Source organism: Argentina anserina, chromosome 2 (genome assembly GCF_933775445.1).
Source record: "Argentina anserina chromosome 2, drPotAnse1.1, whole genome shotgun sequence".
In the NCBI taxonomy this organism is placed as follows: Eukaryota; Viridiplantae; Streptophyta; class Magnoliopsida; order Rosales; family Rosaceae; genus Argentina; species Argentina anserina.
In genome coordinates, this window is record NC_065873.1 from 22,166,244 (window position 1) to 22,189,920 (window position 23,677).

Sequence of the window (23,677 nt, forward strand, 5' to 3'; positions counted from 1 at the left end):
GGTGTTGATCTACTCCACACCAACTCGAAGTGCTCGATAATATACGACTACGTACGTACGTACAAAATGTAATCCTTGAATCTGATTGTCAGGTAGGTATGCAAAGACATTCTCTCATAAGTATAATCATGCTTAAGGCAACATAAGTGTATAGTTGATGAGATTCTAGCTGGAAGTAAAAATGTTCAAGCTTGTAGCCTGAGACGGATCAAGGATTGAAAAATAGGGTAGGTTAATTCGTGCAAGTTTGGCGAAGACAACATTTTTTTTCTAACATCTATGTAAAAGTATGAGTGATAGCTCAACATGCTAAATTTAATGTATAATCATTGTTATTAAATAAAAAAGTGAGTTAAAATTAAGGGTTTACGCTGCTAAAAAAGATTAAATTAAAAAAAACAAAGAAAAAAATTGTGGAAGAAAAAAAAGAATGAGGAAATGAACTTGATGGGATTCGAACCCATGAAAAATAAGTTATACCTCAACACACTTACTAGCTAAACTACTAGAGCACATAAAAATTTAAAAATAAAGAAGTTGAATTCTGTCGCAGCCCAAGCGGCCCTTAACATGGGTCCGTCCATGCTTGTAGCTAGCTAGAGTTTGTATACACTTCTAGAACAGCTAATGCATACGTACTAATGTACACATAGCTAGCAGGGATGGTCTTGGAGGGGTCATGTATCAACAAAATTAACTTTGGTTTAGTCAAGCTCCAAACCTAGTGATGATGCGTTATGATTGTAATTGCACCCGACGCTATGAATGATAGGTCGTTGATAACAAATTGTTCATATTCTATTTTAATTTCTAAGTAACTAATTCAGATGGTGAAGGTAAATGTAAATGCATGTTGTGAGTTTTGCCCAGAAGGTAGTTAACATTTCAGCCATTTCTACTTGTGCGTGGCCATTACAGAACAAATTGGAAGCAAACAGAGATACGGGACACGATTGAGCGTGGGGGCACACATTACCTTGCGATTTGCGAATAGTTCATAACGTTCGAAAATTCAAATAATAGGTCCGGAACCGAACCTCCGGTTATGGATACTGGTTGAGGCCCACGTAGAGCGCCTTTAATGGGACCCACTCGCGACCCCGTTCGGCATCCAAACATTTAGTAGGAAGGGTTGTGATATCAACGTCAGAAGCTGTCACACTCATTTGCGACAGACCAATACCGAGCACACCTTCAAAAGGGCCCTTCTACGTGTCATCCTCTGAATGGGTAGAGTTATGTACTTAGCTTGGCAGCTGACCCGGCACCTGAAGCGCGTGGCTGTGTTCAATTTTCAATTATTTTATGCTATTTATGTTATTCTGTAAACAAAGCACATAGTAGTGAGAGTGAGAGTGGAAAGTTACGTAGAGAATTTATGACAAAAAAATGAGAAATAGATTTTACATTATTTAGTTTATTATTATATTATTATTTATTTATTAAAATTTATTTTAATATAATCTATGATATAAGAGTTAGATAGTAATTTCACACATATTTTAGTTTAAAAAGTGGATTCTGGTTATAAAAATATATAGTTAAAAACTCAATATTATTTGGTTTTAGTCTAGTGAAATAGTTTTCCCTCATTAAATTAAATGTGAGATCGTGAGTTAGATATTTGTTGGGTGCATTTCATACCACCCTATTTATTTTATCGAAGTACAGCCAACACTACATATTTTACTCTTGAATTTCCAATATTATCCTTTACGCACCCAGCACTAAAACGAATAGAACAAACCCGGCGCCAAACCAAAACGAAGATCAAAATAATTTTACCCAACTCTCGCTCAGTGATTCAACATACCCGGTCTCTCTCCACTGCGCTAAATTTTGCTTTTGGATATACTCTCCAGTCGTTCTTGTTTCTCTGTCTCCACATCTAATTAAATGGTTTTCATGATCCAAAGATTGTAATCAAAGTGAATGTTTCTACTTTCAGAACTTGTAGAATCTCTCTGACGAAGACTTTCAAATTGAAGTGATTGAAATAGATCCACTCAATTCTTCAATAACATATCTGATAATTAATGGCAGAGAATAAACCTGATTGATGGAGTAATTATTCAAAATGGGTTACAGAGGTAGCTTAAATTAGGCCAAAACTGTTATTGCGATTAATTTACAAAAGTAGTGCTCATATTGGAGATTGAAGAAGTGAATCTGCACTGCATCTTTTTGTTCCAAAAAAAAATTTGCACTGCATCTTTGTTTTAACCTTTAATCACTCATCGTCTCATCCTTTACTCTGTTTGAATCGGACTTACAAAACAATTTTTTGTTGGAGCGCTATTGTATCCTTAAGGGTAAAATTGGAAAAATAAACTTAAATTTCTAGAGCTAGGTACCTAGATATTTACCGGATACATTTAACAACACCCAATAAATATTAGTAAAAAAGAGGTGTGACTCGGATGACAATCTGATGAGCATTCAATAAATTGAATGCTGCTTAATAAGTCGGAAGTTCGAAACTTGCTTTAGATAGAAGCATTCATGGAGAGAGTCATGTCCTGACTCACGAGTTGAAAGGTTTGGCGTCGTCCTTCTGTAATCCAAGTCAAATATATAACTCTTGGTCGTCAAACTCTATGAGTACAAGATGAAGAAAAAAGGAAAAATGAAATGTGAAATCAAAACGTACTTGTACACAATTCAGCACATATTATTATTATTATTTTGAGAATGAGCACAGTTAGCCTAACGAACGGTATGCTGTATGCATAAGAGGTAAATGGCTCTTGAAAAAAATTCAAAATTCACCACAAAAGATGGGCAAATGCAATAAATCTATGATTGATCGAGTTTTGTGGGATTTTATGGAAAGGCCACACTACCAAAGACTTGACATTTGTCCATCATTTTTGTAGTGGTTGAAACATCGGCATTATGAATAGAGAATTGAAATTCACACACTTCATTTTACAATTATCACTCCTTATTTTTTTCTTTTAAGTAAGTTAAATTTTGTCTTTAATAACATGAGTTTTAAGAGGTGTGAATTGTAAAACTATGTGGATTTCACTTACTTCATAAGTTCATATGATTCAAAAAAAAAAATTATTGTGATTTTTTTTTTGTTTCCACTTCTTATTTTGAAGTCTCATCTCTATTATTATAAAACGGCCAATAAAAAACTTCACCAAAATGTGAACTGCCGAAATTGTCGATCTATTTTCTAACTGTGGCAGAAATATAACAGTCATTTTTTCTCAATTGAATAAATTAATATAAAAAATTTCAGAAATTAACCACCCACTCTATTAGATAAATAACTACACACTATTCCACATATAATATGGTGTGAGCAGTTCCTAGCAAGTAATAAAATTTCGGCGAGAATTAAAATATCAAGAGTCTGAAAATTGGAAAATTTTGATTTTAAAAACTAATTGAGTAAATTGATGGAAATTTATATAAAAATATGGAAATTTTGAATGAAACTTTAAGAGATGTTTATTTGATCAATTATTTACTATATGTCATAAGAAATTATTATATAATTATTATTTTATAGTGAGTTATAGTAATTTAAGGTGAAATAATTGTTAAGAATTATTAAAAAATATATATATTTTTAACAAAAAGGAAGACTAAGTCATCAGCTCTTTATTTACATATGATACATTAACCATTAAATTACATGAGTAATTTAGAACCACATAGAGGATCTATGAGGTACACAATTTTCAATATCTTCATCATGTCTTTGAGTAAAGCCTTAAGTATATTGTGAAGAATAATCATTAAATGATACCACCCTTTTATAATTTTGCATAAATTGACTTATATGCCAACTATATGGGTCGTGGATGATTGATTGTGGATTGTGGTACTGGTAGTTCCTCTTTGGATCAAACATTTCTCAACCTTGACCATAACCATAGCTTTGTGAAGATTGTCCATCAGATTGTGTCCATATATTTTCACGTAATTACATCTCATTAGAGAATGAATATGATGGATACGACATTGTTGAATTTCCCCCATAAATGTAAGGTTCATCATTGCGTCCTCCTAGACCAAAGGGGTTCGATTCCCCTCAACAACTAGTTTGGTTTTATTTCAATTTTAGGTGAATGTTGAGACATGTAATGCAATATATATTAAAAAGAGTCATATATAACAACAAGTTTGTGTAGTAGAGTTGGCTACAACTTTGTGCTTGCAAAATGATGGATCAAATGTTATATTCTCCATTTCTCCTAACCAATGATTTATTTTATTTGAAATTGACTTGACACGTAGCGATATTATGAAAATATCAAAAAAATGTAAAAAATTTCAGATATATTGGAAAATATCAAAATTTTCCATAAAAAAATGTTTGGTATGTAAAAAATATATTCATATGCTGAAAAATAAAAAGCTTCACATAAATATTGACAAAAATATCGATATTTCATTCCTGGGTTTCTAGTGACCTTATCAGAGTTAACAACCAGCTTTTAGGCTTTAGTACACTACCGGGTCACGATCATATGTTTCTTTATAAAATCAACTGTCCTTAATCGATCTTTGCCCTAGAAATTAAGCAATGTAATTGCAAAATCATTTTCAATAATGAAATTAGTATACCTTGGAATTCTGTAATTAACTCTCAAAGAGATCAAATCAAACGGCACTAGCCGCATTAAGATTATTGTAATATTAAGGTTGTCAATAGTTGGATTATAATTGCATTTGCTAATTTCATCAAGATAATTGATCTCTTTAGATAATAGTCACATCCTTATTTCTGGTCAAGAACAAAGTCACCCACGTTAGTTAAGTGTAACCGCAGCTAATTAAGCCTTAAGTGGTGCTTCACAGATTATGATCATATTCATGGAATTGCACTGTATGTAGGTCCTCCATAATTTTTTTCTTTTTCCGGACTGACATTCTGCAAGTTTATGCTCAAGTGATGGTGGCCGGCCTGAGCCATATATAGATGTAAATGATGTAATGTGTCCGGCTATCATCATTAAAAAAAAGTATGATATTGAAACAATACATGTGATTTTTTTTCAGAATTCCACTTGTCAATTCGATTGATTCGAATCGTGTTTGCATATAACAAATTTATTCTAGTGAAAAGAAAGATGCTAAGTAAATTGTAACGTGGTAAACTTCTATCTAATTAGCTCACTTAAAACTCCAAAACGATTGCAGATCCCATCGAGTCGAGATGGTACCCTAGCTCATTATGATTCCACACAAAGTCATGACCCTGAAAATGATAAAACTCATACAAGGATCGCCACTTATTTTGCATTCATATAATTACAGAGACCGGCCTTTTCTTTTTTTCCCGTGAATTATTACAAGCAGCCCTTCTTAGTTATCACTTTCTCCCTTGAAGACCAACACTAGCAACATGCCACTCGGTCACATAGCGAAATAATCTAATATCTATTTAATTTCCTATGTCATTGGGTCATTGGGTCATTGACAAAGTTAAAGAAAGCACTTATCCTCATCATGATCATGATTATGATTATACACTTTGGGTTGGCCAGAGTGTAAAACAAGTCCCCCTGGAAAGCTAATACGTACAGGTCGATCAATTGGCCTAGCTTTTCGCTTAAGAAAGAGTAGTTGCAAATGCTTGTTGGTAGCCATAACTCATAAGCTAGGTTTGGTTTAACAAACTTACAAATACAGTTTTAAAGGCCGTTTTAAGAATACGACATGTGGTAGTGTTTGTAGTTTTAGTAATATGGAGTGGGGGCAACACGTATTCCCTATAAATCATGAAAGCTATGCACTCCGATATACTGTACAAGCTATAGCCGACCAAACTATGATGATGACTGAGAGAGGGCATGCACTCGGTCCTTTTGATCCTCAATTTCTCTATTCAACAACCTCTCATCCGCATATAGAATTCGCTTAACTAATACTGAAGCTAGTTCTAAGATGATCGACTTTTCCTTCAATATTAGGGTTTTGATCATTTTCAACTGTGAGCCACCAGTGTACCTCGTACGGTATAAGGTAAAACCCTATACCTTTGCGAATCCCCGGCCGGCCTGTTGCAAATAACTAGCGTTTAGGGTCTCCACTGACTTACGGTTTCAAGTGCCGGCCGGAATCTTGATTTGGACGTTGCTCAATGACACGATAGAGTACTACTTAATCGATCATCCATATATATGTACTTCCCTACCATCAAACTAAAACTGAACTACTGAAGAATGTCTCATCAGCAAATGGGGCTCGATCAACTACAGGGGTACATTGCAGGTATCTCCCTAGCTGGCCTCCTCACTCTGAGGTCCTAATTAACGACGGCGACTTGAGCAATGACTACTAATAAGTGCGCATACAACAATCGCACGTACGGAACCACCCCATTATGTCTTTGCTAATTATCTGCTATGATAGCTTTTTTAACCATATATTGCCTTCTTCTTGCTCTTGAATAACTTGATTAATTGCCCCTTATTTGTTTAACATTGATACCGCTTATTTCGATCGAACAGACAATGTACGGAGGTATATATGAGATTGAATCAATCAATACATATATATGGGCTTGTAATAATTGAAGAGCTTAGAAACTGAAAATTCATATGATGCATGCAAAGAGCAGGCTAGGGTGAGGATCAAGGATGTCAACGAAAGGATGTTTTTTTTAGATAATTAGACATAAACCCAATTTCAAAGTCCATACTTAAATCTAAACTCACACCTAAAAGTTTTTTCAATCTAAACCCAAATTTATTATTTTAACCTAATATTTTTATAACAAATATTTTTTATTTAGAATTGTTTCACTTTTTTACCCTTTAGGTTGAGAAATTGAAACTCCTCTTTAAAATTAGTTTTGACAAACTTTATAATTTTGTTAACATTTAATTATATCAATCATAAATGAAAATTACAAATTCATTTTGGAGAAATTTGAGGAAATCGGGTATCAACATTAATTTAGAGAAATTATAAAATATACAAAAGTGAAACAGAGGTATGATTGAATGAATTTTGATTTTTTTCTTATTTAAGACGATTAATTATTTGAATTTGTCATAATGAGCCTTAAATTTTGCCTTAGTTTTTATTTCTCCATCTTTTGACGTTTATTAGCCTCCTATCACTTTATGTTATCAAAGATTTTTTTCATATACTTGAAATATGCTTTTTATTCTCCTACATATTCAGCAGATTGAAAACATCTATTATAAATCAAAAAAACCCTATACACTATAATTTAAAGAACATAATGAATCCCCATAATTGCCCAATTCCAACACTATGGATATAGATCTCACTACATACTAAACAATTATCCACTTTACGTATACCTGTTAAACATATACAAATCATGTTACCTACTAAGTAGATTTTAATGCTCTATAGAATAAAACTTCTTACCTCAACTTTAGATGCACAACAAAACCACACATATTCTACAGATACAAATCCAAACTAAATTGTGAAACCCACCTACTCAACATAATTATGAAACCTACAAATCTCAACCAATACACAAGTAGCCATACGAATCCTCTCACATATTTAGAAGACTTAAGGAAAAATATACCTATTTCGTAGAATCATGTACTCCACTGAACAATAAGGATTATGTTTTTTTACCGGTTACATAGGTTCTTCAGATTTAGCAAACACACACACACTGAAAACATAGAATAACAAAAATACTTACTCTAAGATAGTACTTGAGTAAGAGATTTGGAGGTGACGAGGAATTTCAAAAATAGAGGGATTTCAAGGTGAATGTATTAATATAAAGTGATGAGATATTAAATTGAAGTTATAATTAAACAATTCAGAAACATATCAAATGTATTTGTACTAGTGGTAATAAAAGTAATTTTCATCAATAACAAGTTTGATTTCTTACCGCAATTAATTTTTTATTTATTTCTTGTTCAACCTAACTGAAAGATTTTTAAGGCTGAGTTTAGATTAAAAAGGGTGTTGATTTTTAGGTCTATAATCAATTACCCCTTTTTTTATTTTTATTAATCATCTTTTCAGTACGTGAAATTTGGTTGATATACAAGAAAATTTGGCGGTGATGGTTTGGATTGATAACCAAAAGAGGAAGGCAATGGAGAGAATATACCTATTTTCGACCAGGAAGATCTTGAGCCATCCAAATAGGGTAATATCCCCACCACTTTGCCGGTGATACCCTGTCGTTGAAGCCACTGGCCATACAAACCCTGGATCCTGTCATCGACAGCATTGTTATCTCCTTTTGTAAGTACATCAACTCCTCCGGCGGTGGCGGTGGCGGTGGCTGCCATCTTGAGCTTGGCGTCGTTCATGAACAGTAACGACGCGATGGAACGCTGTGATGTCTTTGGCATCATACTTAAAAAGAATCATGTCTCCGGCACGAATGGGGTGATCTGAACTAGTGAGGTCTTGGAAGAAGAACATGTCCCCTCTCTTTATACCGGTTCCATGCTTCCAGACACAACCACGGTGCCATGAGAAAAGAACCAGAATACAAGTGCATATACAACAGCCATATTCATCCAATACTTCATTCCCATTATTCTCCTTCTCAGAAAAGGGGCCTCTTTGTATGTTCCCTTCAATCCCTTGCTATGAAGTAGACTAACTAGTATTCTGTTATATAACCAGTGTAATACAAATCCATGAAGAACAAGGAAACTGTTTATTTTTTCTTGAAATGGAACAAGGAAACTGTATTGGTCCAGGAAAGGAGGAGAGGCCGAAGATAAGTAATGTCCAACTTATGTTCGACCTGTGATGCACTGATTACCTTCCATTTAACAAGTTATATACTCTCAGAAATATAAATGCACAACATTATTAAGCCTATGACATCGAGTATAAGAGACTTAGTCTATATGACAACAGTGTCTTTACAAATCGGGGACATCCGATAAAATTGGAACGATACAAATTCTTTAGGCACTATGCTTAAATCTTTACAATCTGAATCGAATGAGTTTCCTGCCTCTAACAGCTCAGTTAATCTAAATGGCTACGCTCTCATACTCATAGCCAGTGAAATACCCTCTTGCATAAAGTTCGTTTCCCTTCATCCGAATACGAAGACCATCCAAGTGATCCAAAACATTTGGTGGTTTCTTAGGCCTAGATGTGGCAAATGGATGACACGAGCTGAGCAGCAGTAGGTCGATTGTTTGGATTAACTTGTAGGCACCAATGGATGAAATCGCGCGCCTCTTTACAAAGAAAATGAGGAACGTGAGGGAGCCCCCCCATTGCAATCTTAAAAACTGCCTGAAACTGTTGAGCATACACATGAAAGATGCATCACCTCATATACTATGATGAACTTTAAAGAGTGAAACTTGTAATGAAAATGGCACTAACCGGTTCCAAACCAGGGTAGGGAACCTGCCTTGTTAACATCTCCAAGACAGTCCAACCAAGGCTCCATATATCTGCTGGAGGCCCATAACTTGGTTCTTCATTTTCGCACTAAAAACCTACACAAGCATAGCACAACTCAGAAAGACTAGCAAAACATTGAACATGACAGAATCTAATTGTGCAAAATTGAACATGACAAAATCTACTTGTGCAGCCTCAAACAAGATGTGCAATATGCACACTTTCAATAGACTAACCAGAGCTTTTGGATGTTATATGAGATTCATTCCACCTAAATGCAGAAACTTTTTGTGCAAGTGTGCAACTGATAATATTGGGAAAGCAGAAGCTGGCAAAACTTCAAATTGCAAGATAGCTTAATCCATAAGAACAATCATTAACCATATATACCATGTTTTCGCTCACAGTAGGTCAGCAATATAATAACACTTATGCGCACAATCATCTTTCTTTTCACTTCCATATTTGTGTTGAAGAGCATTCCTGATTCAAAAAGCTATCATTCTATAAATCTTATACATTTACCAATTTATTGGAAAGATAATTTGTTAGAACTGTCCAAATTCAGCATGGTAACCTGAACAGACCAACAATTCATCAAAGTCGAAGCAGAAACAAAATTTGCTAAAGTTTGTGCCCTTTCTCATGTCTGGATGACTGGATTAGTATCAAATTGCAGTATTAAACATGTCTGCCGACACCAGAAAGAGAGCACAAGTGTACAAAGAATTGTTCACATTCATATAGAACCGTCAAAACAAACTTCCGTTTTTTTACAAGTATAATTATAATGGCAAAAATCTGGAGTCCTCTGTTAGAATAAGAATTTCAAAGACCAACCTCAGGGGCCATCCAGAATGCAGTCCCCTGCAAAAGATTTAATTTCATTCATTTTGGTGGTTATCTGGAAAAGGAAACAGAACATACTGTTAGGAGAAAAGCTTCACGACCAGTTTGATAATTTTTGAAAACAGTAGAATAAAAATGATCAGGAACTGAAGACAAACCTTTCCCAATCCAAAATCTGCAAGCTTTGCAGATCCATAAGCATCCACTAAAATATTTGCACATTTGATGTCCCTTCATAGATCAATGAGAATAAGTTTAGATATAACTATTCTATCAGACGCGCACTCAATGTCCCTGGAAATGAGAAATATAGAGATGCGAATGACAAAACCATTGAAGCAAAGATTAACAATGGATCGACATTGTGAAGGTGCAACCACAATTCTTTAACTTCTTCTACTTACCATTTGTTTTTTAGATGACTTGTTCTACGTTGCAAAATGCTCAAAGAAAGTATTATGGTCAGATCAATACATCCAGAAACCACAACTTTCTCATATTATACTAATCTCACATGAATTACCTGTGAACCACATTATGCCCATGAAGATAGTTTAAACCGAGAAGGATCTCTTTTGTGTATCTAGAGACACGAGGATATGAAAGATTTGATCTTTGATAGAGTCGTCGAATGGATCCATTAGGAGCATGCTCCATGCACATATAAAGATTTGATCCATACTGTCACGATCATCAGTGAAACATAAATAACAGAGTGATAAACAAAAACAAGTAAAAGAACAGGACTATTACGATCTACCGCTTAATTAGAAATATTGGAAACTTTATCTTCAAGACAATACTGAGTATAATCAAAACAAGCATGACATTAAAGACACCTGCGAAACTCTAGTGGTGATCGATGCTACAAGCCTTAATGAAGGGGAAACATCCACTCCGTCAGCATAACTCTTACATATTTTTAATTATAGTATGTGAATGAATCGAAAGATCAGATAGAAAATAAGGGGTAAAAGAAAATATAGTTTACTATTTCAAAACGGCACAGTTCATCACCTACTGAGGATTTTTTATGGTCAATGTGCGAACTAAAGGTGGAATTCTCTATAGGCATATACATATCATCATCAATGATCAGCTGTCTCATGTAAAGTAACAAAGAAGGAAGTTTCTACATATAACTATACTAACTTAGAGAAAACTTATGTACTGCATATGGACATGCATGATTACTTACTGTGGTAACAAACAAACAACTAGCAGACACACACGCATCATATCATCCAAAACAATTTCAGCTTAGAAAGATTCAGTGGTTCAAGCTGAAAGCTAGGCAGCACAAGGGTATAAGGAGTACCTCAAATGACCCATAGTATTGAACTATGTTCTTGTGTTCAAGCCAACTAAGAATCTCAATCTCCTGGAAGATGGGAAACCACAATTTGTCTTCATCCTCTCTAATAGGAACGATTACGACAACCATACCATGAGCGAAACAAAACAAAATTAATTAGTAGGACAATGAACTTACAATACAAAACTACTACTTGCATGTATGACTTGTGACATGAACATACCATGTGCATGTAAGCTGTTATAAAGAGTCGTGTTTGATTCAAAAACTTGAAAGACAAATACTACAACTTTCAAATTCTTTTATTTTTTAACAAAATAATTTTTTCATTTATTGTAACAACCTACTCCAACTACACACGACCAACAGAAAAACATTCATACAATATCGTAAATACATTACTGATTCTTCCCAACATAAAATCAGATTATCCTCTCAGCAACAAAAAAAAAAACTAAAGAACATATTAAATGGTGGAGGCATTTACCGGGCCCGTTCTGCACAAAATATAAAATAGAAAAAACATCTGGGCCGAAACAGCGCACACATGAAGTATGATGGTCCGCCCCTTCACCATATAAAGTTATAAACTGGAACCATTTTGTTACACCCACTTCTATTTCACTCCTCCACTTCTCAAATACCAGCTGCCCATCCCATCCCATCCCATCCCATCCCACCTTTCTCTCCCTCCTCGAAATCACCGCCCCGCCCTTCGCCGGCGGCCATGGAGTCATCGTCGTACCTGAACCTGTTCGTGGAGGAGACCAGCTTCTACAACCGCATTGTCCTCAACAGCCTCCTGCCCAACTGGATGTGGGCCCCGCTGCCGCCCTTCTACCAGTCGTGGCTGCGCAACTACCTCGGCGGCACCATCCTCTACCTCATCTCCGGCTTCCTCTGGTGCTTCTACATTTACTACCTCAAACGCAATGTCTATCTCCCCAAAGGTCTACCACCACACATCTCGATCGATCTTCACTTTGCTTCTGTTCTGTTTTGTTTTTTTATTCCACAAAGACACCTCCTCTCTGTCTCTGTCTCTATTTTCCCTCAATTATTAGTCCAGTCGGGGATTTTTTTTCTTTCTTTGATTCCCCCCCCCCTGAATTAGCAGTTCACATGTTCTGCTTTCCTGTTTTTACTGTTTATTACTGTTTAGTGCGCATCTGGTAAAGAGTTTTAGTTGGATCAACCAAAGAGGTTACTTAATTGAATCAGTGAAGGTCTTGGATCAACTTCAATAGCCCTCCTTGTTATGCTATCACCTTCACCATGATTAGAATTAAAAATTAGTTGGCATTATGTTGGGTAAACTTGTTGAATACTACTTGTTTTGGGTTATTGCATGTTGATAATCAAGTTTTGGTTATGGCATCATTGCTTTTTCACGAGCATTTGAGGTTGATTGCTTATTGATACAGATATTTTTTGGTTACACTATTGATGAAGATGTTTTTTGGGGACTGTTCAAGTTTACTTTCTTAAATGATAAATTGACAAATAAGTGACTTCCCTCGTATGTGGTAATATATTGATACATCTTACCTCATTGCAGATGCCATTCCCTCTAATAAAGCCATGCTTTTGCAAATATATGTTGCCATGAAGGCCATGCCGTGGTATTGTGCTCTTCCGTCTATCTCTGAGTACATGGTTGAAAATGGCTGGTCGAGGTGCTTCTCAAGAATAAGTGATGTAGGTTGGGTTGCCTACTTCATCTACTTGGCGATTTATCTTATAATTGTGGAGTTCGGGATCTATTGGATGCATAGGGAGTTGCATGACATAAAGCCGCTGTACAAATGGCTTCATAATATACATCACATCTATAACAAGCAGAATACCCTCTCTCCATTTGCTGGTAAGTTCATAATTACTTGTCTAGACTAAATTTCATGCCTTGTGTCAATAATTGGGATGCATATATCGTACACATAAATCTTTTTGATCTTGTTTGATTTATTAGCCGGCTTTCGGTAAGTATTAGGATGTATGTGAACAGTGTGTAGCAAACTTGATTTGATGATGGTGCATATGCTTGTTCATTCTCTCTTCCTCAATATTCTCCTTTTCATCAAGGATCAAAACTTTTACGATTGCTTCCATCCACACTATTTTAACTGTCCTTCCAATCTATTCTCATCCAAAATGTAGCCGTGATAGCAATATTTGTTCACATATGTGCAGGTTTAGCTTTCCATCCACTTGATGGGATACTGCAGGCAGTTCCGCATGTTATAGCTCTCTTTCTTGTGCCAATGCATTTGACTACTCACGTAGTGCTCCTATTTATTGAAGCCATATGGACAGCAAATATTCATGATTGCATCCATGCCAATATATGGCCTGTGATGGGTGCTGGCTACCACACAATTCATCATACTACCTATCGCCACAATTATGGCCATTATACGATATGGATGGACTGGATGTTTGGAACGCTTCGCGACCCTATCACTGAGGAGTCAAAGGTCTTATGAAGCACGCTTACCTTCCTGAGCACTGAGTTTCCCATTGATTTTAAATGTAGGCTGAAAATCCTTTTCTCCGGTCTTTTATTTATGAGATTTTCTGCTTGTAAATTATATTGCCAGATACTTGACCTGAGCATTTTCTATATGGTCTGGGTAATTCCTGAGTTAATGGCCATGGGAGGAGATAGTTTGAACTTTGAGAGAAGTTTTAGCTTCTTGAGTTGCTTCATGTTTTAAATGAATTAGAGTTTTGGGAATGACCACCATGGTATTGCCTTTCTTCTTTTGCTAGCTGTAACTCTTCTTCACATAAAAGGGGACCTAAACATGGAGAATTTACAATATCATTGTCTTCAGTAGGGGACAAAAAATGGGGATCCCCTGTAAATATTTTGTTCTGAAAGCATCCCTTACAATATTTTTTTTCTTTGGTTGAGATCACTTATTGTTAAATTTCTTTTATATCATAATTTTTCAACTTAACAATTGAAAAACTACAGGTGAAATATCGGGATTTTTGAGGTCCATAAGAATGCTTCAGTAAGGATATGCAGATGGTCTTGACATTTTTTTTTCTGTGAAGCTTGACAGACTGAGAGTAGGTGAGGTGCATTGTGGTGTTGGGCACTGCCCAGGTGAGTACGTGATGTACTTGATATTCAGTCAAGAAATTTGTTATTTCAATATAACTTAAAATTTTATGTAGTAGGTTCACGAGCTCAGAAAATGTTAAAATGGCATGTTTCTATGTGCTTAGCCTCATCTGTGATTAACATTGTCGATCTCACTTGCATGAGCGTGCACGTGAGTATGAGGCCTCATTCACCAAGTTGCCATAAGTTTTTGAAAATAAGCAGTTGATTAAGATGGCCTTCTTGTTTTTTTTTTCAGACCAAAAGAAGATGAAATAAAAGGTGGAACTTGATTAAAAAAAAATGTTCACAATATCAAAAGAAAACAAAATGTTCAAGAGAAATCTTATTGTGAAACTGAACAAATTATTTCATAACTAAGTGATCTTTGCTTATTGAACGGTCGAAATATTGTTCACCACTGAAATCCGCTTGTTCATTTTATTTCTCATTCTCTGATCTTGCACGGCTGTACTACTAGAGTACTAGTTAACACTGATCACTATGGGACTTGATACCTTGTGATCATGGTGATCAACCCATCTAATATAACCGTAGATCACAGCTGGGGCCTTGCTTTCAATCTCTACATTCAAAACAAAACCTTGCTGCTGATTCTTTTTGTTGAATGTAAGAGTCTTAGGCTCTACTGTAATCCTCATTCCGGTCGGAACTTGCAGAATTGCTCGGTAAATTGATGTGTCATCTCCCACATTTGTCACAACCCTGCTAAAGTTTTTGGTCCTCAAAATGTCAGTTTTGTTGAAGATGGCCATGATTGAGGGATGGTTCAGTTTGGCGGGCGATTGTCTGCAAGTCCATTGGCTTCGTCTAATAACAGCTCTCATCTGCTTGTCATTGTACCCCAGGCTACACAGAAACTCAATGTAGTCTTGCACATTCATGTCATACAACAGTCCGGGGTTCATTGCCTTATTAGGGTTGATGTGGCCTGCACCAAAATCTAAAGGTGTGGCAGGAAGACCAGACTGTTGGTCTAGTATGCTGGTGTGAGAATTGCTGGTTGAGTATGCCGTGGTCAAAATAGCTAACCGGATGCCGCCGGACTCCATTCTTGGTGAACGGCCTTTAGCAGAGCTGCCACGCCTGCGACATGAGGTGCCTTCATTGTTGTTCCTGAATGTAGTTCATAATCTGTCACTAAAATGTAATTATTTACTTCCATGCATGGCGTCTTAGGTGTAACTGCAGCAAGTACATCGACTCCTGGAGCAAGAATGTCTGGTTTTAGAGTACCCGGAGTGATTGGGTATGGTCCTCTTGAAGAGAAAAACGCTACTTCTGGTGAGGGTTTTGAACCCAAATTTGTGTGCACAAAACTCAGACTTAACTCTTGGTGTATGTACCTGCATTGCATACTCTCTAATTAAGGCCCCTGCAGCAATTGGAACAACTACAGCAGGAATATAGAAGTCTTGTGGCTCTAAGAGTGAGAGATTAGTTCTGAAGATTCCGGCATAACCACCTGCCCTCTCCACCTCGGTCTTTTGAAATAGAACATCACTGAGATTAGTCTCGATGGCATTATCACAAAGGACTACCTTTCCTGCCACTTCGTTGTTATCCAGTGCTCCATAATCGCATATTGCTTTGCTCGCATTGTCTTTACCATAGTACAATGGCGCATCAGTAATGTAGATGCTCTCCGGGAAGTATGAGGTCCCTTCAAATGTTGAACCATTATCTAGGGTTAGTGTTGCAGTGAAGGTGCGATCCAGGGTGCTCCATTTTATCCAGAAAGAGAAGCAATGGCAAGAACATCGTTGAAAATAGGGAACATTGTCGAAGGCAAGAGACAGTGACATATATCAACACCATCGGAAATTGCTTGGTCCATGCCTGCAAGCAAATCACTAGCTGCTGCTTTCTTGTCCGAGTCATTTTACCAGACGACCTTGTACATGGCTCGTGGTGCCACCCCTCTTGCCGTGCCTTTTGCATATCCGAAGTGACTTGCGCCGAGTACGTGATTACCTGCAGCTGTTGATGAAGTATGCGTGCCATGATCATACCAGTCCCGTGGTGAATCAAAGTCTTTTTTCTTCGAGATTATGATTCATGCTGCTTTCAGGCCTTTGCTAAAGGATCAAGCCCCAATGATCCCGCATGTGCCTTTCCATCTCTTTGGCACTTCAGACATTCCTCTATCACTAAAACTCTCGCTCTCCGGCCAAACTCCGGTATCTATGATACCTATAATCACGTCTTGGCTGGACGAGGAAGCAAGCAATAAGCCTGAGTTTCGTCTCAGTCCTAGAAACTTTGAACTGTGTGTTGTCAAGAGATGCCAAATGACTCCGGATATGTGGCGACATGAGCTGGAGACTCCTCCAGTTCGGACAGTTGAGTGGTAGTCAGCCTGGCACTGAAACGGTGCATGACATTGTTGTACGAGTACAACATCTCGTTCTCTTGATCTACATGGGATGAAGATGTCATTAACGAAGTTAAGATAGATCTGTGCCATGCCTCGTGGGTCAAAAATGACGAAGGCTTTTGGGATTGATCTATGTGAATGATGTAGGTTTGGAATTCCTCAGTATCTGAAAATGCATTTGTAGGTTTAGAAACTCATCTTTCTTGATGTGGCACTGAGGAAATTGTGTATGGAATTAACGTAATGTAACAGGGCCTTCTATTGAGGGATCTCTTTTTTTTGGTTTAAAAAAGAGATGGATCACTTGACCAACTTCTCGGATCATATCTTCGCATTTCCACCGTTCAACTTTTAGAGTCTAATGTGTGGATTACCTCTATAAAAATTTTGCCAAAATGGAGTGCTTAATGTCACATCCCGCCAAACTTAGCCAAGTTTTACCTTGAGCATTTTTAAAACAAGCATGGCTCAAGGAAGGTTACCGAAGACACTTGAGTATTCTAGGAAAATCCAATATGGCGGAACTCTTTGGAAACTCATAGAAGGTCCTAGAAGACATTGGAAGTCTCCGGAAGAATGGGGAAGCCTTGGGACATCTCCGGATTTCTCTAGAACCATGCAGAGGCTAAGGGAACAAGACCACTCTAGAATTCTCTAGAATACTCAAGGTGCATCTTAGAGTTGTGTAGACTTGTATAGAATTCTCTAGAGTCATCTACATTGTACATAGTCCTAGAATTCTCTAGAACTATAGAGGTAGGATGAGGAGGCCTCTAAATAGCAAGACACCCCTCACATTTGAGGCATCAAGTAAGAAGCCATCAAGCCTACTTGTATACACTTGTAAGCTTTCTTTCTTCAATATAAGTTCTCTTTAGAGATATCTTCTTTGTCTTTTCAATTGTTCTAGCAGGGCGATTGCGAGAGTAAGACTAACTTAGCATAAGGGAGTTGTTAAAGCCGCACGAGTAGCATAGCAAAAGAGTAAGCTCGTGACATTAAGACATTCAAAATTGGAATTTAAACTTATAAACATGAACGGTTCAAGTTTGATAGATATATATAGAATGGTGATCAGGTGCGGAGGTCTGTACCTTATGCAACAGCGCGGCGCACCGGCACAGCCGCACTACCCACCTCCTGGAGGTCCCGTCTATGCAGGCCGGAGCTCCATCGACAACCCACGGCGGCCAGAGTCGCAAAATTGCCGGATTTTGCTCAGAAATTGAAATTTGCAGATTCTAAATGATGTGGGTTGCCGATGGAGCTCCGGCCGCCATAGACAGAATCGTCGGGAGGTGGATATTGCGTATGTGGTGGTGCGCCTTGCTGTTGCGGCCCGTCGTCGCTGGAACTTGGCGAATGCGTACCGTACGTAAGGTACAGACCTCCGCACCTGAAACAGCTTTTATATATAGATGGTGTATGTGTAATGTGTTAATCGCGTTTCGTCATTCAAATAACTAAGAGAAAATGATTGCTGAGTCAGTAGATTGCTATTCTTGAGAATTATCGGACTCAAATACATTATTGATTCATTAATTAGCCTGGATTTTATCTCTACCTACTATATAATTCCGCTTCTGTTTTCATCGTTTGAGTTCTTGTACATTTTGTATGTAGGTTGGTAGATAAATCCGACTAGGAATGAGCTTACGTAGTCTTGATATAGATATAAGAAACATTAGAGGAAAATGCTAGCTGTATGCAGTGCTCTCTTTCTAGTCTGATCTCTCCCCTCCTCTTTTTTCTTGGGTTATCATATCAGAGGTTAGAGTTCTTTTACATTTTTATGTAGGTAGGTAGGTAAATACATCTGAATCAGAATGAGCATATATAGTCTAAAATAACACTATATATACCAATAAAAGAGAAAGCAAAAAGAATAAGAAAGTATTGATATAGATGTAAGAAACATTACAGGAAAATGCTAGCTGTGTGATGTGCTTTGTTTTTTCTAGGCGGATATTCGTCTCTCTGGCCATTAGTAGATGAACTATGGAGTAACAACGCATCACAATGTTTTGAGCATCTAAGAAGCTTTAAGTAGCAACCTTTCATAAGAAATAATGTTCTTTCTCATTCTCTTCAGGCTAGAGTGTAAGGTGGGACTGTGTGCAAGGAGCTCTCGGTCAAGTTAAGCATGGGATCTGAGTATTCCGTTGTTTTCATAATGTGCTGGATTTAACCTGCTTCTCTGTGTGGGAGAAAGGATAATCGAGTCCAAGGATCTCATCAGGTAAATCAATCCATTTTGTGTTGATGCTAAGCGTTAATCTAGGCATGGTGTTAAAAGTAATTTTTATTGCAACACAAGAGCTATTATCCCTCACTTCTTCAAAAACCATCCTACAACCAAGCAAAACTCTAGACATTATAATGACACTTCAAATTCCCAAAGGGAAGTAAGGAAACTTACAATGATGTTATGACAATTCATTCAGAGTTTTTTATACATGACATGCAAATTCACGACAATTTGTATCATTTAAGATCTTAGATCACGATGACTCTAATATTTATAGATAATTAAAATTACACCGTGTACTTGCACGTCGCGTAAATTTTTTTATTACTTATTGTACATTCTGTAGTGAGTATGTTCTGAGTTCTGACTTCTGTACTACAGATCCCATAAAACTGATAGGCGGCGGAATGGGCCAGGCCCAAGTAAAATGTATACATATATATATATATAAATATATATTTATATTGGTGCATACCAAGACACAACACGGTCGAAAGTTGCAAGACAAACCCCCCCCCCCCCCCCCCTAATCTGACGAATATTGGTGCATACTGAATAGATCAAACAAATCGATTGGCGATTTGATGTTGGGGTTACGCGCAGTCGCTTCAAATGTTGGGGGTCGCCTCCTTCAATCTTTACCGGTGAGCTTTTACCCATAATCTCCCTTTTCTCTCTTCGTCTCAGAGGCTCTGAGGTTTATCACTGGATCATTCAAACCTCGCTTGTTCAGTGCTTACAAGCAAACTTATGCATTTGGGTTTTGTGTAAAAAGTGTTCTTATGCAACTGCTTGGGCATAGGTTTTATTTGTTTTCTGTTCTCAGTCATTTTGAGCTAGTGGGTTACTCACTTCTATGAAATTTGTATCTGAATAGAAATGAATGCTTCCATGATGTGAGTTTAGGTTATTATCACCTGGTTCTTGAATTATTTATCACTTTTTAATATTAAATTCTGTTGTTTTTCCCTGCTGAATGTAAAATATCAATTTCTGTCGAGACCCGCTGAGCTAGAAATAGGTGCAGTAGGATGACTCCATCTTTTTATTGTAGCCTTAAAATTACTGAGGTTGCGAAGAGGTCATATGAGGTTTAAGTTAGAGAAGACATAGAAATGCCGAAGATGGTTCATTTACTAATTGGCTTCATAACTGATGGTTGCATTCCCTCGGAAGTTGTAGCAGCACCAGTGCATCAAAACTGTTAATTCAAACAAAGAACGAGAATTGTTGTAGGCAATGCAAGGCTCATCATCAAACACAAGTATTGATGACTGATGAGTGATCCAAGTTGACATAGTTGATATTCCATAGCTGGTCTGCATTGCTTCTGTCATTCGGCCAGCAGGGTAGGTTTGTTGTTGTCATAGTACTCATGATACTACCACAACTGATTCCTTTCGGTTCCTCTTTGGAATTGTTGTTTTGGAACTGAGTTGTTCCGGTATTGCTGATCATTGTGTACTTTATTTTACTGTGATCACTACTGTCATGATGCGACTCTCGTTTGGGTTGTAGTGATGACCATTGATTTTTTGTATATTGAAGTTGGAAAGAACAGATTTATGTGTCATTGTCATTCTGAACTCTTGTTTTTTCTTGCAGTTTTGCGGGATACGTGGTCGATGCATCACTATAAAAGCAGGAATGGATATCCCCGACAACAAATCCCTTGAGTACGCCCTTCCATACATACATGGCATAGGTAGAGCCAGGGCTCGCCACATCCTATCTGAGCTCCACATGGACAACAAACTTGCCAAGGACTTGACTAAGAGAGAAATCATTGCAATCGGTGAAGAACTATCCAAGTACATAATTGGAAGGGAACTGGTATAGCTCTCTCTTTCTCCTTCTTCCTCTATTGAACACTGGTTGTATGGTTGTGTCATTTACATATTTGATTTTTGGACCTTTCAGAATGCAGTAGTTGAGAAAGACATTAGACGAATGATAGACCTCCAGTGCTACAGAGGGATAAGACATAGTGACGGGTTGCCATGCCGAGGACAGCGTACCAAGACCAATGCCAGGACCAGAAAAGCTGCTAAGCGCATTCCTTATGGAGGAAGGAGCAAATAGCCACTTTCTTCGCTTTATCTAGATAGGAGCTCAGTATGGGTAAAACATTTGACTGCTTTTACAATTTATGATGTTTCAAGTTGTTGGCATTCGAAATAAGAAGGCTTCATGTTACTCTTTCTGAGATTTAAAATTCAGAATTTATCCTACTTTGCAATGCTTCAAATTCTTGTAGTTACAAAATGGTTAACGTCCCCTTCATGAGTTATTTCGGAGAAATAAGATGTTTCATCTGTGTCTCATCTCTGTGGTGCTGCCTGAATTATCCGACCTACTTCCCAAGAAAATCATCGTGATTGCAAAGACCACTTGGTGGAGAATGTTGGATTGCTCTTCACCGTTGATGATTCCCTTATGTTTATGCGAACGAAACTTTGCACCTTCGACTCCGTGTTTAGTGTAGATCATCTTTCTTCAACTAACAATTCATTTCATCGCTTCAAAAAGACAAAAACCAATACATTGGTTCATAGCTTCATCCTTGCACAGGCATTAAAAGTCGCCCCCGTTTGGGCCTTCTTGGATTGGGTCGGGTCAAGTTGTCAAGACCCGAGAAACAAACTGAAATCTTCACACAAGGATAAGCTGAGCTAAGAAGCCCTCATCGTCTTCATCCACACGCAAAACTCAACATCACACTCACAAACGCAGCAAGCAAATCTCTGGAGCTCAAAAAATGGCGCAAACCCTGGCAATTCCTCTGGCGCCCTCACTCTCCGTAGTCTGCACCGGCCGGAACCCTAACCCTTTCTCCACCACTCTCTCACTCCCAGTCCGAACCCCCACCAAGGTAAAAACTAAACTTCATCTCTAAATTCTGTGCCCAGCTCAAAATTGAGGTTTAGGGGTTAACGGGTGTTGTGGTTTTTGCGCAGGTGGGTGGTTTGAGCATCAAATGTGTGCGTGTTGGGGGAGTTGAGATCCCAAACAACAAGAGGGTCGAGTTTTCACTTCAGTATGTTCATGGAATCGGGCGTACCAGAGCACGTACGATCCTGAACGACTTGAAAATGGAGAACAAGGTCACTAAAGACTTGTCTGAAGAAGAGCTCACTATTATTCGTGAGGAGGTCTCCAAGTACATGATTGAAGGAGACTTGGTAAGACTCTCTAGTTTGGTGTTGTTTTGTTTAGTGTGTTGTGTTTTTTGTACTGTCGGATTTGGGTTTTGATGGAGTTGGGTCTGGTGTTTTGTTTGTTCTTCAGAGGCGGTTCAATGCTTTGAACATTAGGAGGTTGAAGGAGATACAGTGCTACAGGGGGATAAGGCATATTCAGGGTCTGCCTTGTAGAGGGCAGAGGACTAAGAACAACACCAGGACTTTGAAGGGTAAGAGGGTCACTGTTGCTGGAAAGAAGAAAGCTCGTTAAGTAATCGCATTGTGTCTCTAATGTCTTTTGTAATTGATGATCCTGCAGTCTGTGTTGTTTCGATTTGTGTATTTGGTTAGTATTTAGTGGAATTGGTGAAAGTGCTTTGAGTTAATCAAGAGTTTAAGACGAATTCAAGCGCATTTGGGATTGGTTTTTTATAATGCATTTCATTAGGGGTTGTTATCTTTGTTCATGAATATGAGCATGATTTTCTTCTGAAGGATTGGTAAAGATTGAGAAGGAAATGATGTTGATGAGTTCTTAAACCAAGATTTAAACTATTTTGCATTATGATTTGAAATTAAATGCACCAGTGATGACTTTATTGACAGTGTTTTCAGAATTTCCTCCTTTCCGATTATAAATGTGGACTTTTGGAGAGGTATCACATTTGCTTGTATATACATTGCTGCTGATCCCCAGTACTTTCAGTGCTGGCATGTTCTTTCAATATGAAGTGATGATGAATTCTAATTTTTTGCATTTGTATTTGAAAGTTGGAACGAGTGTTACAAACTGCTTCAAGTGCATATAATAGTCAATTTATCTTCATATCTTTGTGCATCCATATGAGCTTGAACTTGGATTGTGAGAAACTGAGAATCATTACAAGAAATTCTGTGTGACCAATAAGATTGAACTTGCATTAGAAGTGATTTCTGAAATCTCATGATTCTCTTTACCTTCTGTGATTCTGTCTTCGTACTAGTGCTCAAGTATGTTCCCATTACTCCAATAAATCCCATAACTCAATACTAGCATGGCCATTCGCTATATGATTGTTTAGGTCTGCGACACATACTCCATATATCTTAATGTCCTATAATTTCAGGATCACTTCTATTTTATGTGCATTCCCCCAATCTTGATGAAAACGAATGTTACTTGCTCGGGTAAGTAGCCATTGCGTTTCATACCTAGGAAGCGACTTCAGTTCTATACAATTCAATT

General features: G+C 37.5%; 3 protein-coding genes, 1 long non-coding RNA gene and 1 pseudogene across 7 annotated transcripts in view; 3 read left to right on the forward strand and 2 right to left on the reverse strand.

Annotated features, from left to right (window-relative positions):
• The window catches only part of LOC126783240 (small ribosomal subunit protein S13, mitochondrial-like), a 96,257-nt gene extending 74,756 nt beyond the window's left edge, over positions 1-21,501 (forward strand). The window contains exons 2-4 of one of the 2 annotated variants that reach the window (XM_050508671.1): positions 19,800-19,914; positions 20,876-21,103; positions 21,191-21,501. In XM_050508671.1, the coding sequence (XP_050364628.1) occupies positions 19,855-19,914; positions 20,876-21,103; positions 21,191-21,352 (450 nt within the window). In that variant the 5' untranslated portion in view covers positions 19,800-19,854 and the 3' untranslated portion in view covers positions 21,353-21,501. Of the gene's footprint in view, positions 1-19,790; positions 19,915-20,875; positions 21,104-21,190 lie in introns of those variants that run through there. The other variant, XM_050508670.1, reaches the window with a different exon arrangement.
• On the reverse strand, positions 8,793-10,761 carry LOC126783241 (uncharacterized). Its single transcript, XR_007670846.1, has 3 exons — positions 10,359-10,761; positions 10,192-10,255; positions 8,793-9,446 (listed from the first exon to the last, which is right to left on the reverse strand). It is a non-coding gene; the product is annotated as an uncharacterized LOC126783241 (long non-coding RNA).
• Positions 12,185-15,442, forward strand: LOC126783231 (delta(7)-sterol-C5(6)-desaturase-like). 3 transcript variants are annotated; one of them, XR_007670845.1, is made up of 5 exons: positions 12,185-12,465; positions 13,074-13,379; positions 13,706-14,044; positions 14,493-14,627; positions 15,305-15,442. XR_007670845.1 is itself a non-coding variant. In XM_050508661.1 (3 exons), exons 1-3 carry the CDS (start codon positions 12,243-12,245, stop codon positions 13,996-13,998), a joined length of 822 nt encoding a protein of 273 aa, XP_050364618.1. In that variant the 5' UTR covers positions 12,185-12,242; the 3' UTR covers positions 13,999-14,271. The 3 variants fall into 3 exon arrangements, 1 of the variants encoding a protein (XP_050364618.1); XR_007670844.1 differs by having other exon boundaries at positions 14,576-14,627; XM_050508661.1 differs by lacking the exons at positions 14,493-14,627; positions 15,305-15,442 and having other exon boundaries at positions 13,706-14,271.
• Positions 15,110-17,357, reverse strand: LOC126784179 (subtilisin-like protease SBT3; annotated as a pseudogene).
• Positions 21,502-21,924: 423 nt separating the features above from the next.
• Positions 21,925-22,919, forward strand: LOC126783238 (30S ribosomal protein S13, chloroplastic). The gene is made up of 3 exons (XM_050508667.1): positions 21,925-22,142; positions 22,228-22,452; positions 22,559-22,919. Exons 1-3 carry the CDS (start codon positions 22,029-22,031, stop codon positions 22,721-22,723), a joined length of 504 nt encoding a protein of 167 aa, XP_050364624.1. The 5' UTR covers positions 21,925-22,028; the 3' UTR covers positions 22,724-22,919.
• Positions 22,920-23,677: the final 758 nt, after the last annotated feature.

Excerpts from the sequence above, each read along its gene's own strand:
- LOC126783238 (XM_050508667.1), top strand. The coding sequence starts at position 22,029 with ATGGCGCAAACCCTGGCAATTCCTCTGGCGCCCTCACTCTCCGTAGTC. Across the intron at positions 22,143-22,227 it reads CAGTCCGAACCCCCACCAAG|GTGGGTGGTTTGAGCATCAA; the intron begins GTAAAAACTAAA and ends GTTTTTGCGCAG. Across the intron at positions 22,453-22,558 it reads ACATGATTGAAGGAGACTTG|AGGCGGTTCAATGCTTTGAA; the intron begins GTAAGACTCTCT and ends TTTGTTCTTCAG.
- LOC126783231 (XM_050508661.1), top strand. The coding sequence starts at position 12,243 with ATGGAGTCATCGTCGTACCTGAACCTGTTCGTGGAGGAGACCAGCTTC. Across the intron at positions 12,466-13,073 it reads CAATGTCTATCTCCCCAAAG|ATGCCATTCCCTCTAATAAA; the intron begins GTCTACCACCAC and ends ACCTCATTGCAG. Across the intron at positions 13,380-13,705 it reads TACCCTCTCTCCATTTGCTG|GTTTAGCTTTCCATCCACTT; the intron begins GTAAGTTCATAA and ends ACATATGTGCAG.